Source organism: Micromys minutus (assembly GCF_963924665.1).
Source record: "Micromys minutus genome assembly, chromosome: 17".
Classification (NCBI taxonomy): domain Eukaryota; kingdom Metazoa; phylum Chordata; class Mammalia; order Rodentia; family Muridae; genus Micromys; species Micromys minutus.
The window spans coordinates 33043493-33062701 of NC_137952.1; the positions used below are offsets into that span (position 1 = coordinate 33043493).

The 19209-nt window shown below is 42.4% G+C and overlaps 1 protein-coding gene across 1 annotated transcript in view; it reads right to left on the reverse strand.

Moving 5' to 3' along the window:
* Positions 1–19209, reverse strand: part of FAM227B (family with sequence similarity 227 member B) — a gene marked incomplete at both ends in the record, with an annotated part of 124087 nt that overhangs the window by 8974 nt on the left and 95904 nt on the right. Inside the window, 2 exons of the mRNA XM_080930940.1 lie at positions 4050–4213; positions 7398–7495. Of these exons, the coding sequence (XP_080787066.1) occupies positions 4050–4213; positions 7398–7495 (262 nt within the window). The remainder of the gene's footprint in view (positions 1–4049; positions 4214–7397; positions 7496–19209) is intronic.

The window sequence follows — 19209 nt, forward strand, 5'->3', positions numbered from 1 at the left end:
GAAGCAGGTAGTAACTCACACACTGATGCTTCACAACTGTGAGAGCCCATGGCAAGGCCACTGCACTGGGGGAGCTTGCATCAGCATCTGGCTCGGGAAGAAAATCAGGCTGCCTTGGGGGTGAGTGGCCTCATGGCGCCACCATGCTGGTTGGGCAGGACAGATGAACTTTCCAGGGACTAAGAAGTGATGTCTGAGGCTCAGACTGGGATGAAGGCTGCACAGGGTGCTTCGTGGGAAAGGGGATCTCAGCTTTCTGGGTTATAGTTGAGGAGTTCTGTGGGAAGCCTTACACCAAGTAGGAAGAAAACATGACCAGAGAAGAAGAAAAACCACTGATGTGTGTCAAGGGGTGTGACAGAGATGGAGAAAGAAAACAAAACTGAAAAGTGACATGAATTCAACTAAATTCATTTATTTTTGAATATTTTAGAGTCTCATCTCTGTCCAGATTTTAGAAACCTTGTGCTTAAGACTCCAGAGAAGGTAGTTAAAGTGCACAGAGCAGCAGCACAATGAATGTGAGTTTCCTAGGCTACAAGAGAAGCTGCCTCAAACAAACCAAAAGAGAAGAGAAAAGGGAAAAACAAAAGAGAAATTAGCCAAAGGTGAATTTATTACTGAGCCGGCTTTGCATGCTGGGATTATTACAGTCCTAACCTCTATGGACTAAAAATGGGGATCACCCAGGCCTTATGCACACTAAAGGTGCTGGACCACTGTGCCCAGGCCTTTCTCAGCCGATGTGATTGAGCAAGGGCACTTCTAAGGTTTTTCTTACTTGACATAAACTGGGATTGTTACACTTCTTCCTCCTTCTCTTTTATCTTCTTCCTTCCTTCTTTCCTTCCTCCCTCCCTCCTTTCCTTCCTCCCTCCCTTCGTTCCTTTCTCCCTTTCTTCTTCCTTTTCTCTCTGTATAGCACTGGTTGACCTGGAGTGTGTATTGATCCTCCTTCCTCTGCTTTCCCCAGTGCTAAGATCACAGGCACATGCACCATGTCCAGTCATTTTATTTTTCTTGAATTAAAACCACACACCCAAACTGTGCCTAAGAGACAGGAGAATTTCTCCTGTTCACTCTGACTATCTCCATGAAACGCTGAGAGAGCAACTGTTAGGTCTCAGGCCCTTTGCATATCCAGAGAAGAGCTCAGACTATAGAATTCCTGCTGGTTAGATAAGGCCAGCACTCCTCTGGAACTTGTGAATGGGTTTCTGCCCCATAGCAGGAGTCCCTCCCCTTGCTACTCCTTATCCCTGTCAGTCCCTACTCTCCAGTCCTTGCTAACCCTGCTCTCTGAACTTCCCCATCTCCCACTGCCTTTTGTCTTTTGCTATCCTCACCACTCTCTCCTTCCTTCCCTCCCCACCACTCTCTTTCTCTCCCTCCCCACCACTCTCTCCCTCCTCCCTCCCTCCCTCTCTCCCTCCCTCCCCACCACTCTCTCCTTCCTTCCCTTCCCATCACTCTCTCCCTCCTCCCTCCCTCCCTCCCTCTCTCCTTCCTTCCCTTCCTCCCTCCCCCATCCCCCTTCACCACTCTTTCCTTCCCTCCCTCCCCACCACTCTCTCCCTCCCTCCCTCCCTCCCTCCCTCCCTCCCTCTCTCCCTCCCTCCTTCCTTCCTTCCCTCCTTCCCTCCCTCCCTCCCATGTCCTGGCCATGTCTAATATGTTTTCTTCTCTCTCTCTGCTCTGAACTCTTTCAAATGGCTCTAAACATTTTCTCTATCTTACCTACAATAAAAACTTTGACCCTAATGGAGTGGTCATGTTGGCAATTTCCTTTTTGTGACTCCTCCTCCTTACATATGTATAGTGACATGTTTATTCATTTAAAATCCAAAATGTAGCTAAGAAGCCAGAAATGGCCCAATCTAACTACCAAAGCAATAGAACTCTTCTGCTTACTGGTAAAGTAATAGTAGTTGGTGAACTGTTGTGTTTTGCATTTTTTTAAGGGAAAATAACCCAGTACCTAAACTGTGTTTGTAGCAAGAAAGGACCTCATATTACAGTTTTCCAGTTAATCCTGGCTGGGGGTAGCTGCAAAATACCTGCACTAAACATGCCTCACCAAACAAAACTCTTTTGTTCTGTAACTTCTTAAAAAACAATTTTCACTTCAAAAGCCCTCATCCCCCACTTTTAACTGGCAGTCTTCTAAAAGAAATTCAGCCAACCCCTCAGGAAGTGAAGAACAGCTTCAAGTAAAAGTCATCTAAAAATAGAGTGGGGCACACTCTTACCCAGAGCAAGGCCTAAAGACTTCACCTGTCCTTCATCTGATGATGGTTTTATGGTCCTTCGGCTGCAATAGGCAAGAGGCAAAGCTATCTCCAGCTCATCACTGTGGCCTTGGAACACAAACAGCCTCAGAACCAATGCTTCTTGCCATCTCTCTGCTCCATTCTCTCCCCTTCTCCTCACCTCACCCTTCTGGGAACATTTGCTCAGGTCATCTTGAGATGGGATCATTTAGACAATAGTCTAGCACAAAGTGATGGAGAAAGACCCGGCTGCCTGAGTGCTGGTTCCACGGAGACTGGCAACCTGGAGACTCTTCTCATCTTCTCTCAGATTGAGATCAAGGTTACCAGTTCAACACTGTGCTCTATGTGTCAAATATGGTCTTGATGTTCCAAGACATGGAAACACACACACTTTAGTGTAACTGTGTTCTTCTGTGCATAGCAAGCCTGTTTCGTGCTATCTGAGCATGCCTCTAGTCCAGTGAGTGGTAGCTTCCAGACATTGAGGATACAGTGAGAACAGAAAACGCTGAAGAAGTCATGTGACGACAGTTACAGAAGTAACTTTTTTAGTGGCCTCCTTAGAGGACCTGGTACAATAGAGAATGGGCTCTCTAAAGGTGGGCTTGTGCCATATTTCTAGCACATAACGTATTACCCAGAATATAACAGGTTTCCTGTCAGTGTTTGTTAAATAATCTGCAATAAACAGCTTGGATCCTGGACTTGGTTAATGAAGGCACACCCAGATAAGAAGGCAGACCCAGACGCTTAGTAGGCATGAGTTGAAATAGCTAGAAAATAATTAGACAAGTTTAGAATCCAAAGTGAGGAATGAGAACAGAAGCAAAAGCTCACAGAAGGGTCAAGACAAAGATAAACAGGAGACGCTACTGAAAGACTCATCTCAGCCCACTGCAAGAGACTGGTCATTCCCAGGACAGAACATTCCTCTTAGAAGCATGGTCCTAAGGGAACGATCAGATTGTTCAGGGGATGGAAGAAGCTCACCACACAAGACAAATAACAGGTAAAGCATGGTGTGTGTGTGTGTGTGTGTGTGTGTGTGTGTGTGTAATATATTTATACTGCATTCCAAATACCAAGATACTGTTCCATCAGTTAATTAATCTTAATTAAATATGTGATAGAATTTATAAATTTCATTATTACCTGAAAACAAAAACAAAAACAAACCAAACATGGTAATGTGTTGCACTATTCAGCAAACCACAGGAGCAGAAGGATCTACCATTACCCTGCCACAGGAGAGTACCAATGGAGACCAGAGGTCAGTCGGGGTGTTTGTCTGCCGAGTATTTATAAAGTGTAATCTTTACTTTTGAAGGCAAAAACATATATTGTAAAGGGTCTTAGTATTCCTCCCAGGGTGCCAGGCTACACCTAGTCAGAGCTCCTCTTCAACTACGGTGTGTCCTAGACCATGGTGGGTCTTTTTCAAGTGCATGAGACTCTCTTTGGAGAATCAGAAACCAATGCCCAGCAATTATGACAAATTCTTGAACTAGCATTGAGCAACAAAGTGGCAAGACAGGGTTTCAGGAGGGGACACAGCACAACTATGTTGGAGGGCCTGGGCTTCCCTAATATGGGAGATCGCAGCCATGAAGCCGAATGGGAGAACAGCTCAGCCAGTTGTGCTGCCAAGGTAAACAGGGCACAAGTGAACGCTGCACAAACTGTCAGTCAAAACACATTTAAAAATTAGGACAGAAAGGAAAACATTCTCAGTGTCTTCAAAATTGGTCACCTTGCAGTAGAGCGTAAGAAGGATATGGCTCTTGGAGTATCTTGGTGAACCTGATTCCCTTCCTATTTTGAGTGACAGAAATGCCACCCAGTTCATGCATCTTCAGGTAGTACAGAATCAGCGGGCTCTGACCTCCAAAGTCAAAGAGGACTTTGTAAAACTCTGGACCCAAGCTCCTATAGTGGGACTGCTGGAGGAAGGAAAGAGCGCAAGTCATTGACCATTTCTCTGTTCTTAACGCACTGTAGACAACATACATGGTGTCTATAAAGAAAATCCCCAAGGGATGTATCAAATACACAAAAGAACATTCTATAAAGCATCCTTTAAATAACTTACTGTTTTCATATGTGTGTTTTGTCTGTACTATGTATGCCCATTACATGTGTGCAGTACCAGCAGAGGCCAAAGGCAGCGCTGGAACTCCTGGAACTGAAGTTACAGATGGTGTTGAGTCATTGTGTGGGTCCTGAAAGCAGAACCCAGGCACTCTGCAAGAGCAGCCAGTGCTCTTAACCATCTACCCATCCATCTCTACTTAGTAAAACGATTTTACCAGCAGCACAGGCTATGAGAGTTTACAACGAATATCCTTTCAGAATGCTATTTTCTAATTTTGTCTGTCCATCATCCATCTGTCTGTCCATTCACCCATCCATCACCCATCACCTATTATTAATATATTAACTGTTGAGAGATAACCAATGACATCATGTCATTATTATGTCTCATTATGACAAATAGGTCATTGTGTCTCAGTTATTTCATCCCTTATTATCACAGTGCCCTGACCCTCCCAACCTGGAGCTCAGAGAGAGAGAGAGAGAGAGAGAGAGAGAGAGAGAGAGAGAGAGAGAGAGAGACAGACAGACAGACAGACAGACAGATACACACACCCCTAAATCTCAAATGAAAGAGGGATTTATTTTTCTTTCTTCCCTTTTCATTCACCTTCCTTGTTCTCCCCATCTCCTCCTTTTACAATTTCTCCTTTGCCCTGTTCACTTTCATGACCTACATAGGTATAAACACACATTTCAATCTAAATTCTACATGGGAGAGAAAATGGGCAACCTTTGTCTTTCCGGGTCTCAGTGTTCTTGCCTAATTCCATGCCTCCCCCTTTAGCCTTTGTTAAACATCAAAGCTGAGTGTCAGTCAATAGATTTCATTCAGTCTGCAAAACAGGAAGGAGGGGGATAAGAGTGAGAAAGGGAGACAGACAGACAGACAGATTTACACCCTTCAAAGTTATGTCTCCAGTGACATACTTTCTCTAGCCGGATTCCACCACCTTCCACCACCCACTATTTTCCACACCCTCCAATGGTTGGGGACAAGCCTTCAGCACTGGAGCCTTTGGGAACATCCCAGATCCTGGTGGAGCCTAGACAGGAGCCGTGCTCCACAGTAGGAAGCACATGGCAGGCTTGAGGTCTTGGGCTCTCAAAACTGGAATAAACTCTTGCTATTTAACTGTTTAACTCATGGTTCATCCTTTTCAAGTGGCAGTCAAAGATAAGCCCTGGGACAGAGCCAATGGCATAGAAAACCACTTTACTTCTAATGTGGTTCCCTAGTGAACTCTGGGAATGGCTGCTTCGCCTCTTACAAATCCCTGTGTCCCTGGAAGGGGACATGCAGGTGAGAAGGGATGTAGTTTCTTTACATGTCTTCAGTTTCTCAGCATAAAAGAAAGCAGTCTGACAATACCGTCTGTCCAGATAAACTCCCTCCAATTTCAGTTTGGGACCCAAAAACCTACTAAATATTTAAGGTAGGAGCGATTTCACTATTGTTGAAAACCAGAAAATACATGAATATATAAATGAGGAAAATTGATTAGATTATGGACATAATTTCCACTCCTGAATAATTGTCAGACACAATAAGGTAAATTAAAATTTTTCAAGAAAGAGTGTAACAAATTTAAAATCTGACTAGTATATAAATGAAGAGATGGGATTTGGAATGTTAAGCGAATGAACACATCTAATCTTGCCTAAAGCAACATCGTGCTGTCTGTGGCACTGCTCCCCAGAGGCTCCTCACAGGGACTTGGGCTGGAAACCAGAGTCTTTCTTGATGGCCTCTGACAGTCAGCCCTCCTTTCTCAGTCTCATCTAAAGGATGAGGGTCCTAGGAACAAGCCTTCCAGTCTTCGAGGGACTTTATAATATTTAATAAATAATATGGGGCCCCTGGATATACACTACATGATGCTTGTCCGACAGGGAGAGCTGTGAACAAACCTCCTGCAAAGACACCGTGTCTGCAGAATCTGCCTGATTATAACTTGAGTACTGGGACTGGAGAGATGACTCAGTGGTTAAGAGCACTGACTGCTCTTCCAGAGGTCCTGAGTTCAATTCCCAGCAACCACATGGTGGCTCACAACCAGCTGTAATGGGATCCAATGCCCTCTTCTGGTGTGTCTAAGGACAACTACAGTGTACTCACATAAAATTAAAAATAATAACTTCAGTACTGGGAGAGACTGAAGTGTTGCTGGTAGGGAGCATAGCGGGTGGGGGGACAGTGTGGGGGAGTGGGTGTAGAGTTCATTATCTCAGGCTAGCTTTAGCCCCTAGAACAGTCACACTTGCTCATCTCCGTGTCAGAACTAAAAGATAAAATCCTTTTAGAATCTACTAACTTAGCAGCCACTGGCATCCATCAACCCCAACGTATCATCAGACAGCATTTTGGAATCTGGAAAATCTTCCCCATTTTGCTGTACCCCACTCTCTGATGTACTCACCCGTGCACTTTAAAATTACCCTGGTTCATGACTTTTTTTGTTTTACAAAACTATAAAACTTCATGAAACAACTTTCACAAAGAAACATGAGGTTTGGGGTAACCCTAATCTGTGTTCTCAGCACGCAGTCATTCAAAATGGCTCCATGATAAACTATCTCTTTTTCCCTTAAATCAAACAAACAAACCACAGAGGAGCTAAGCTGTGGTACTCAAGAAAACAGCATCTCTAGTGTCACCTTCTCCAGGGCCACGCCTAAGAACTCAAGACAGAGCAACAGTAGCCAACATCCCTTTGGTTGCCTTGGGAACCAGAACAAGCTCATGGGAGCACTGGAGTGTCTTTGTATGGCAAGCCAAGGAGGAGCCACAGCAGAGAACAGTCACGAAGGAAGGATAACAGCTGTGGTTTTTGTTATTTTTAAATTTTCACTAGAGATGGTTGTATTGTCAGAAGAAAATTCAACGCTTAAATTTATGATGAACATCTCCAAATAAATCTCTGATCGTTAAATTATTTCTAAGACAGATGCTGGACAGAATCACAGTGTGAAGCCAGTCGATTTCAATGACACTGCCTAGGGAACAACAGGTCTTACGACGCCTGGGCTCACCTTGGCTGTTACTTTTGACGCTAGCGAGTCTTCCTTGAGCACTGGTATTGTGTAGGCTCTTGGGTTCTTTAAAATATCCTCGATTTTGGAGTCTATAGCTAAAACGAAATAATAAAAGACTGAGTTTGTTCCTTCCTTCTCCAAAGGCCGCATGCTCTGTACGTTCATCCAAGAGAGACGACCAGAGAGAGAGCTTGTGCGAGGGGAGTGCTGCCAAAGCTGCTGCAGCAGCAGAATCAAACATCCTACTCACGATTTTATTAAGCTGCTGTCTAGAGTATGTTAAATTCATTAATTTCTATTAATACCATTCTTGGAAACTCATCCCATAAATGTGTAACAAGGGTTGAAAATTCAGTTTGTTTGTTTTTTTTTTTTTTGAACTGATTCTTGACGCATTACAATCGGGAATACTAGATATTGACCTGAAATTCTAGAGACAGGTAAGCCTTTAATACTATCAAAGGTTAAAACATCTGGTACCCAGAACGTGCCATTTTGATATTTGGAACAGATCCAAAGTAGCTTGGATGAGTAACTAGAATGAGCAACTGAGGAAAGAAATCTTACAAAGTTTTACACTTGCTTTTGGTTTTTTTTTTTTTTTGTTTGTTTGTTTGTTTTTGTTTTAACACTATGTATGTAGCCCTGGCCAGGCTTCTCTGGTTCTCAGACACGCTGAGGTCACCGTTTTGAGTGTTTCTTTAGCAGGGGTCTGTGTGACGGCAGTTTCTGGTCGTCTCTGAAGGAGAGCATTGGGAACAGAGAGCTTGGCTTCATGCGCAGGGCCCTCCATGGGAAGCTTGCTAGGCAGAGCACCTCACAGACGTTTGATAGCTGCTGCCAGCAGAAAGGAAGAGGTGAGTGCCGTGCATAGAACCCAACTGGGGGTATTTGGCACTCAGTGCAAAAGTCATGGATAGATGAAGAAATGAGGAAAGAAATTGAAGAATAAAAATAATCAAAGAAAAGTTACAAAACGCCTACGAAATTTTAAAACTCTAGACATCACCAATATACAGCACTGTTACTAGAGGCTAGTCTGGCTACTCCCCTCTCCCACTGTTCTCTAACTCACTCATTTATTTTAGGGAAAAAGGTTTTAATTATGGTTTTCTTGTATTTGCTGTTTGCAGAATCTCTGAAAACATATGAAGATGAATTGAAAAGTCACAAAGACTGCATTTGATACAGTTCGTGTCTTCAACGCTTTCTTTTACTTTTTAAAAAATTTGACCAGTAAAAAAATATGCTAGCATTACTATATGTGTACAGGGAAAAAATTATTGTATGTGATTATTCTCTCTTTACTTTCTGCACATCATTCCCCTCAAGGAGGACACTTGCACACTGAATGGTTATTTCTAAACACTGCATTTGTATCAATGCATCGTATGAATAAATTATCAAAACAGAAAAGACACTGGCTCATCACTGTATGCCTTCTTTAGAATAGATGTACTTTGAGGGAAAGCTCTTGGGAAAAGATTTCTATCAAGTTCTAAACTGCCAGGAAAATAAAGGAAAGAATACTCAGGTGGCCATTAAGCAAAATGCGAGTGGCATGCAGAATAAAGAAGAAAACACATGTGCAATTTCATTTCAGCAAAACAGGGACATGTTGAGTATTTTGAAGGAAATCTAAGTATTTGTGAGTATATTCTTATTATCTAATTAAAAATGATGTCTGTCTCACCCTAGATCCCAATATATATTCCTTCACACTCTGGGTCTCATTACACAGGCCCAGCTACTGCCTTATGTATGCATTAGGATTCAAGAGTTACATTTGTCTTCCTGACTACATATTTGTAAGAAAAGATTCTCTTGTAGGAAAGCTGTGGTTTGAAGTGGCAAAGCACCAAGGGCTTTACAATGCTGGAAAGTAAAATCAAACTTCTTCCCGTGAGCATGTGACCATATGCCACGTGACTATACCACAGTTACTGGTTACTTTGCAGACACACCACAGGGTTCAAATGCTGATAGCACACTTGGTTAACTGTGAGGTGCTGTGTTCATGGAGACTATCATTAGCATCCCCAAGTTTTGCCAATTCAACTAAATTTAGTCATCCAAGGACATGAAGATATTCGGTTATAATAAAAGTTACTTGTATCACATTGGTTCCCAAGGGAAGTGCGTTTTATCTCATGCTGGAATCTCAGAAGCCGCCTCTCACTTCTCATTAGGAACCACATCTGCATCTCATTATTATCTTCATTATGGCTTAGATAAGTTTTAGATGCCAAATTCAAGTAATTAGCTTTGTTAAGTAGTTTCTCTCTCTCTCTCTCTCTCTCTCTCTCTCTCTCTCTCTCTCTCTCTCTCTCTCTGTGTGTGTGTGTGTGTTTTAAATATAAGAATAAAGCAACAAGTGCCTGAGAGAGAAAAGAAAGCCTTCATGGAGACAACCATTTGAACTGCATTGTAAAATATAATAACTTTTTAAACACTTATTTAATTTTGAGAATTTCATATATGAGTGCTGTTTTTGCATCATTTCTACCCTTTCCACCCTTTCTCCCTCAAAGTTGTGACCTCTTCTTTAACTATTGGGGTGGTGTGTGTGTGTGTGTGTGTGTGTGTGTGTGTGTGTGTACAACCTGCTGAGTTCATTTAGAAGAGCTTAGCAATAAAGAGACCAGAAATGTCTGACACTTGGCTTCCCAGGACAAGAAAGAGGCCTAAAAAGAGAACCAGGTTGCTCTACAAACTGCCACTGTCTTCTCCTGCAGGACTAAGGACTCTCCACTCTGTGGGGAGGAAATAAAGCCAAAGAGAATCCTGGGAAACTCCCATCACCATACACACCCAATCCAGCTGCTAGAAAGCTTTCTGCTTGTTATGGGCTTGCAGCCCAAGTAGGGGAGCCATCTAGAAATTGCATAGTAGTTTCTGTAGAGAAAGGATTCCCATGAGCACTGGTTAAAACCAGACTGAGCGCCCTGACAGAGGACCTGCTGACTGAACTCACACTACTCGAGAGGCTCAAACCTAATCAAGGAAATGAAGTACATCTGCAGTGCAAGCTTCAAGCTACTCTCGGAAGACAGTGACAAGCCAGGAGAAGACAGACCTCTGCTGCTCAGGTGCTGGGAGAATCATATGTTGTGAAAAATGGTTCTTACCAAAAACAGCGTACACCAGATTCAAGGCAATCCTCATCAAAATTATAACGCCATTCTTCACTGAAAATGTTTGGAAGCACAAAACACTATGGATAACCAAAGCAATCCTGAGCCAGAAGCTACTATTGGAGGTGTCACCATTGCTTTTAAAGTCACAGAGCCATGTTGACAAAGTTGGCATGATACTGGCCTCAAACGGAGTAGAAGACAAGTCTGTTCACCTACAACCATTTGACTGTAAACTGCACCATAAAAAGAAAAGAAAAGGGAGGACATAAGTGTTCCTAGGTACGGTGGAGGAGGAGGGTTATTGTAGATCGGAGGGAGAATACAGACAGAGGCATCTGGAAGGGTCTAGAGTAGACATGGCCATTTCACACCATGTGAATATAGGGGTTGGGAAGCGGAGAGAGCCAAGAGTCAAGAGGCCAGAAGAAAGTCAGGAAACCAAAAGATAAAAGGGCTGGTGTAGCCAAAATGGCTGGGTCACATACAGAAGAGCGGCTGGGGAAGGGAGAGCCCAGGTCAGCCCATGGGCTTGAAAACTTCAGGGTATGGGGCAGGGTATACCAGTCGGAAGGACCCTGAAACAGGTAGGGACTGAGGGATGCTGGGGTAACCTATTGTTTATAGGTACCTCAATTCCCAGGTTTGTGACCTAACATAAATCACATCCAAGTATATTTATTCAATAAATTCTGACATTTCAAAAAGACATAAGCATGTTCATCTCTTTCTGGAACAGTAAAGAAATACTGAATGATATTTCCTGAATACCCTTTCAGGAAAAAATGAATACATTATTTCAGAAAATAATGAATACCCTTTCAGGAAAAAAGGGTATTCATTTCAGTGGTCAGCTACTATTGATACCCATACAGGTCATGCTTGTGGGACATTCAGCCTTTGTTACAAGATTAACAAGACATAAAATAATAGGTTGGCTGTATCAGAAATGAAACTTTTAGGATGAGAAAAGAAGTGGCTACTTGTGGGATGAGGTAATTAGAGAAATTTCACTTAACAATCTGGTTAGACTTTCAAGGGTTCAGACATGGGAACAATTAAGCCAGTGGAGTTTATATAGGAGTGAGGCAGTGTGATCAGGCATTTGACCAGGAGTGGAAGACCACCCTGGATGTAGCCAAGGGCTCCTTTGGCAATGCCTTTCAGGATGTGAAGAAAGAGAAGAGCATTGATTCCAGTGGCTGGGCTAGTGTCAGAAGTTTTTAAAACGTGTCAGGAAATAATACATTGAATTGAAATCCTCCAGGGTGACCAAAAAAATTGGTGGTTAATTACACATTTATTTAAATGCTATAGTTGCTGAAGAAATGATCTGAGTGATGTGGTTTTTCTCCCTGAAGCAAGAGTTGTAAATGAGTCTAATGATCTCAGAGTGTCCCGAGCCTCATCCGCCAGAGACTGTCCGAAAAGGAGAAAGGTACACGGTGGCTTATGGGATGCTTTAAGCAATGCCTCTTACTGCCATCTAAGGATTCACAGTATGTGCCAGCTGAAAGTGGTCCTTTGTGACAGCAACAGAAACGAACTGCCCCCCCCACACACTTCAGAAATGACAGCACCTCTCTGCCACCTCTACTGTAGAGGAAGCATACTGACTTCATCCCGAACCTTGACAATGAAATCAAAGTGGTTAAAGGGTTTTCACGTTGGTGAGCTTAGTGTTATACTTACAGAATTTATAGAATTTATACTTTATATGTATAAATTCTTCTTTCCCCTGTAGTGCGTATGTGGAAGGGTCAAACACGGGGAGAAAACTGCCGAGAGTTCATTGTGCTGTCCCCTCCATGAGCATGTTAAATGGAGGGGACCGTGGTTCACTCCTATCATTTCCTCTTTGTCTGGAGTCATTGTACTCTAATGGGAACAATGCTAGCAGAGGGCTTCGTGAAGCAGTGCGGGTCCCCCACCCTTTCACCATCATCTTCCCATCAGAATGTTCACTGTGAGTCAGACCTCTGCACCAAACAAAGAGGAGGCATTTGATTCCATTATTTTAGAAAATAAATTATAGGCTCTCAAACTCTTTTCCATGGGTGGATTCTTGATACTCACCACTAACAATATGCCTTAAAATAAGCCCATATTCCAAGATCAAATTTGCAAAATTTGTTTCTGCTTTTAATTAAACCAAGCTCTTTCTCAGTGAATGAGAAATTAACAGTTAAAATGAATGATTAGAATAAGAATGGCTCTTGTAAGGCTGGGAATCCTAAATTCTTTTGATCTGGCTGCCACTAAGCTGCTACCCTGACTGTAGGGACTCAGAATCCAGACTTAATGAAATCAACCAGACCAGGGAAGGGGCACCACCAGAAGCTTCATTTCCCACAGGACACCAAGAGGATTTATGGAGGGTTCGGGTTGGCTGGTGCCTTGGGAAGACCTGTGTTTCCTCATGATACTTCCTCGGGGACAAAACTGAGCCCCGCCACATGATCTAAGCACCAATTTTACTTAAAACTAATTGGAGCCACTGTTTTATAGTGGAAAAGTGCATGGGAAAGAACATAACAGCACACAGGACTGTTCTTTAAACATCAAACGGCGAGCCGGGGAATCTCGGAAACACATTCTTACCCAGTAAAAAAAAGGGGGGGGGGTGTCAAAACACACCCCTAAGGACACACCCGCACCACCTAATCCCTCCAAAGAGTTCTACTAACTGGGGACCAGACATCTAAACAAATGAGCCTTTGGGGGTCATTCTCATTGAAACCACCAGACTCATCTATATTCTCTATAGATTTTTATATAATGCTTAGTGTGAAATGAGATTGCAGGGCAAGCAAAAGCCGTGAGAGTCATGGACCTGAATTATATATGGATTATGTATATCAGACTTGTTGTCTTTGGTTTTGAAGACAAGAGGCTTTGACATACTATAAATTCGTTCACTTCAGTAGGATAAATGAGCAAACTGAAGAGACATTTTTAAAACATTATTAATATAATTCATAAACGAGCAAACTATACCTTTTGGAAATGATAAATACAATATCCAAAATTGAAAATTCTTTCAGCGTGTTTGACAGAAGGAGGTAGGATCAGCAAACTTCAAGGATGAACACAGTAAATACCCACCGAGAACTGAAACACCCAGTACAGAGCCTGTGGTAGGACTGAAATCCTGAAGGGAACAAGGGACAATTAGGGTGCAGTAAGATTCCAGCAGAGTTCCCAGGACCAAGGAAGATGACCACTCTCAAATGTAACAAATTCCAAAGAGGATAAATACAAGCAGCCACACTTGCCTCATACTAAAATAGCTAGACTTCAGAGATGACAGGAACCCCCCAGAGGAAGGCAGACGCAGCGCTAACTTTCAGAGTGGAGTAAGAGTCTTCAACAAAGGTCACAAATTCACCTGTAAGCATCAATAGAAAAGCGGCCACAAGATTCACTGTAACTCTTGAAACATGTTTACAAAATGTTTCAATGCCCTTTCTAATGTGAAAATCAAATACAAAGAATCCCACACAAGCAAACTATGGAATAGGTCCCTAGAAAGCTTCAGAGTATCAAAGAGACCTTATCACCTTGTCTGCACAGACAAAGGCATTCAGTGTACAGAGCTGCCACCCTTTAGTTGCAGCTTTCTGTGCTGCACGGACCCCTCCCCGGCTGCAGCCCTGGGAATCACTTTCTGTACCTGGAGGCCTGGCTTTCCTGAGTGTGATAAGCAGATAATCAGAATCCTGCGCTCTCTGTAGCCTTCTATGGTTCATCTAAGTTAGCATTACCCGGGACTGCAGTTACAGATGGTTGTGAGTCTCGACGTTGGCACCAGGGATTGATGGCTCTCCGGAAGAGCCAGTGCTCTTAACTGCTGAGCCCTCAGCACCCCAACCCCTTGGATATTCTGCTGTAGTAATTCTTGGAGGGAACGTCTATAGTTGATAAGCCTTTGGAATTATTATTTACTTCCAGATATTTCAACTTCATCTGAATGACAGGTTGATGTCTATTTTCATTAATATTTTTTTGGTTCTCCTTAAAAAAAAAATCACACTGCTTCCTGACGACACACCGTGTGTGACTAGATTTCCTTACGACATCATTTGCTGTAACTTCTAACTTTTGAAATGTTCAGCATTTTCTCTCTGTGGTACGACAGGAGTGGACATTTCCCGGCCATGGGGATCTTTTGGTTCAGCCTGGTCCTTGGCTGGTCATGCTTCCCTGATGCTCTGTTTTGCTCCAAAGTCTCGTTTCCTTCCTCTCCATCCCATCATCTCCCTGGAGCAATGGCCCGCTACCTGAGACTGAACTTCCTAGCGGATAATCTATATCTTCGTATCTTCTGCCTCTCAGTAAGTTTTGTTTTCCCCTAATGGGGTGACATTCAAAACTCTTTGCTCTCTTGTCTAGTTGCGATAATGCTTTTGCCTAGTGACTCTACCAACTTATTTACTTGGTCATCGTGTTCGTGATTCCTCAGTACTAGTTTTGACATAATTTCCTTATTAGTATGAGCTTTAACATAATTTCAAATAAACTTTATATAAGTATTTGCTGCTGGGCTTTTTTTGGTTTTTTGTTTTGTTTTGTTTGTTTTGTTTTTTGTTTTCCCTTCTGGGACTAGAGATTTGGGTGGGAAGGTGGGGTGGCATTTAGCACTAAAGTTCAGAGTTGCATATATATATTAGAAAGCAGCCAATGAATATTAGTTTAATAAACAAATGCAGAAATTCTGGAAAAATTTTGGAACATTTTATATCGCACGTAAACTGTGATCACGAGTCAGCTTTATTTCTTTATCATGGCCCTCTCTTCACTAGTAGTGACTAACAGTTAAGTTTGGTATTGTGGTTTATTGGCACACGTTTCTTTTGAGGTGGGGAGTTAGTCTTTCTTCTCAGTGGGCTTCTCCCCACAGCTAGAGCGTTTCTCCACCATGTTCTCAGCATGTGGCCCAGGCATGGTTTGAGGTTACTGCATACTAACACGCTTGCTTACCAACACGCTTCCCTCTTGAGGGGGCGTGTCCATTACAATCCCTCCTCACTGCTTTCATCAAAATGTTCTGGGGCTTGGAGCTCAGACTCTGGGCTTCTCTATGCAGATGTTAAGTTATTGTAAACTTTAGTACCTGAACTCTTTTCTGCTTTGGATATCCATACTGTTTTATCTGTCTGTCTGTCGATCTATCTATCTACCTACCTACCTACCTACCTACCTACCTATCTATCTATCTATCTATCTACCTACCTACCTATCTATCAATCAATCAATCAATCAATCACTCATCTATATTTCTTTCTCATTTCCTGAATAAAGACTTTAAAGCAGTAGCAACTTAGGAAGAGTACATTATGCTTAGAAAATTCCCCAGAATGTATTAATTGTCCTAAAAATATCGTGCAGGAACAAGACGTGTTAGACTCATCTCCTGTTTCTTACGACATTCACTTTGGTTTTCTCTCTTTACTAAGTTCACCGAGGTTCACTCTCATCTTGTCGTATCTCCACTCATGCTCCCTGCCCCTAGGCAGTTCTTCTACTGCACCTAGACTGCTTTAGAACCACCTGCCCTGTGGCTGCCTTAGAACCACCTGCCCTGTGGCTGCCTTAGAACCACCTGCCCTGTGGCTGCCTTAGAACCACCTGCCCTGTGGCTGCCTTAGAACCACCTGCCCTGTGGCTGCCTTAGAACCACCTGCCCTGTGGCTGCCTTAGAACCACCTGCCCTGTGGCTGCCTTAGAACCACCTGCCCTGTGGCTGCCTTAGAACCTCCTACCCTGTGGCTGCCTTAGAACCACCTGCCCTGTGGCTGCCTTAGAACCTCCTACCCTGTGGCTGCCTTAGAACCACCTGCCCTGTGGCTGCCTTAGAACCACCTGCCCTGTGGCTGCCTTAGAACCACCTGCCCTGTGGCTGCCTTAGAACCACCTGCCCTGTGGCTGCCTTAGAACCACCTGCCCTGTGGCTGCCTTAGAACCACCTGCCCTGTGGCTGCCTTAGAACCACCTGCCCTGTGGCTGCCTTAGAACCTCCTACCCTGTGGCTGCCTTAGAACCACCTGCCCTGTGGCTGCCTTAGAACCTCCTACCCTGTGGCTGCCTTAGAACCACCTGCCCTGTGGCTGCCTTAGAACCACCTGCCCTGTGGCTGCCTTAGAACCACCTGCCCTGTGGCTGCCTTAGAACCACCTGCCCTGTGGCTGCCTTAGAACCACCTGCCCTGTGGCTGCCTTAGAACCACCTACCCTGCTTTGTGCCTTTGCTTCACTTGGGCTTTTGTTTTCCTACCCAGTCCTGTACTTCTTAGATTTCAATGTTAAATTAGAAGCTTATTACTCTTTTTATTGTGTCCCATAATTCTGAGCAATTATTTAAATTTGGAAGCGTCTAGTTATGCTTATCTGGCTGTGAAGTTTTTCACAGCTAACCCATTCCTTTGGAGAGGACTATCCATGTATCTTCTCCCTCTTCTATTTTTTTAAACTTCTTTTTTCAGTACATAAACTTTGCTACCGCCTTATTCCCACAGTGCTTTGCATGTGTTTAGGCCTCTCAGAAATGGACTGTTGCTTAGAGTGACTCATTTTCCATGTTTAGTTTCCAAGCTCTCTCATTGTGAGAAACAGGTATTCAAGTGTTAACTTGCATTGAAGGATGACCCACACCAACCTTCCTTCCATAAAATTTCCTCTTACCATGGAACAAACAAACAAACAAACAAACAAATTTCCAAGTTAGACTATACAAACAGCTCTTTAAAATTTTGGAGAAAGGATGAAATTACTAGAAGTTGCATAATTATGGGTTCTTATTTGAGAATTGTTTGCCTTCTATAGTATGCAATTGTTCTCAGAGGAATATTGATTATAATAAAAAACAGATTTTTTAAAATGCTGAAAAAAGACAAATTATAAAGCTAAGAATATAAGAATAGAAGACTATTCTAAGAATATAAGAATAACCTAAGGAGGTACCTAAAACTCTGAAAAGTATGGATATGATAGAAAACACACACACACACACACACACACACACACACAATGTGTGGGAGGCAGGAAGGGAGGGAGAGATTAGAATTTTAAAATGCAGAGGGAAGGAGGAGGTGGATTTGCTTAGCAGTAACAATGAAGACTACTAGCTTTTGTAAACATTTGACATCACAAACACATGCCAGAACTTAAATTATATCTAGGACATCAAGGGAATAGGAAAAAGAGATAGCCTCTCAGTTTAGAAGACTCAAGCTAAGTCTAAGGACATGAGAACTCAGCAAAATTTTATTAAGTTCAAATATGAAAAGTTGTAGATAATGGTAAAGTAGCTCAGACGTTTTACATATTGTATCTCTGAATAGTTACTTCTTTGAAGTAAAATAACAACAGTGATATTTTGACATTTTATGTCTGTTATTTGATCTTTCTACTTGATACTTGTTTTAGAAATAAATTATATCAATATACCATGATATATCAGCTTGCTGAGTGAAATAAAATGGAATGTAAGGAATGGGAAATGCAAGAAAAACAAGGAAAGAATGGAGCATAGATAATTATCATTTTAATTAGTCTGTAACTGGTCTCTTTAGTTATACTAAAAACTACAACTATTGACTTGAATTTTACTGATCTAAGGCATAAATAGCATGATGGATCTTACCCCAAATGTTTCATTCTAAAGTATTTAAAATACACTAAAGTTTCGTGTACTAGGGTCTCTTGGTTTGGGTCCATTTCAGCTTTTTCTTCTAACCCATCTCCATTTCTCTGTGGCTCCTACAGCACACTAGAACTACTCTCTACTAGAGACCTACATTGTCCAAACTAGGCTGGTAATCGGGGACCTTACAACAGCCATACTTGGCTCGCATCCAGAGTGGGTAAGAGCAATAGCAACAAAGCACAACCATCAGCAATAAAACAAAACACCAGCATCCATCCAACAAAGACAAGACCAGATATCTACACCAAGAAATACCCCAATATCATAGTTCTAGATGCCTAGATCCCACTGTGAAAATGCAAACATGAACAACCAAGACAATATTCCTTCTCTTGAAGCCAGCAGCCCAATGGCAATAGGCCCTGAGAAGAGCAATTCAGCGGGAGCAGCAGCCAAGGACTTCAGAATAGCAGCTGTGAGTGTATGTAGCATGACCTTAACAAGTATCTGAATAAAGGCTTTAATTAAGACCACGGAAACACAAACAGCTGAACGAGATAATGAAAAGTAATTCACAAAAATAGAATTTAACAAAGAAATAGAATCACTAAAGAAAACCTAAGCTAAAATAAAGCTGGAAGTAAAAAAGTCAACAAACTTCCTGAAGGTAAGCCTTATGAACAGACCAGAAGACACAGAATAGAACATTTCGAGTCTGGAGGATAAGGTAGAAGTAATGGATAGCTCAGTCAAAGAAACTGTTAAATCTGAAAGTATTCAGACACAAGATGCCCAGGAAATATGGGAAACCACGAAAAGACCAAATCTACAAAAATACAGAGAGAGGAAGACAACAAAGATCAAAGGCAGATTAAAAACACAGCAAGTATTTAAAACAAAACTGTAGAAGAAAATTAACCCAGTCTAAAGAAGGAGGTGCCTATAAAGGTACAGGAAGCATGCAGAGCACCAAAAGGACCAAATAAGGAAGTTCCATGTGGTGCATATAATCAAGGTTGTGAAATATACAG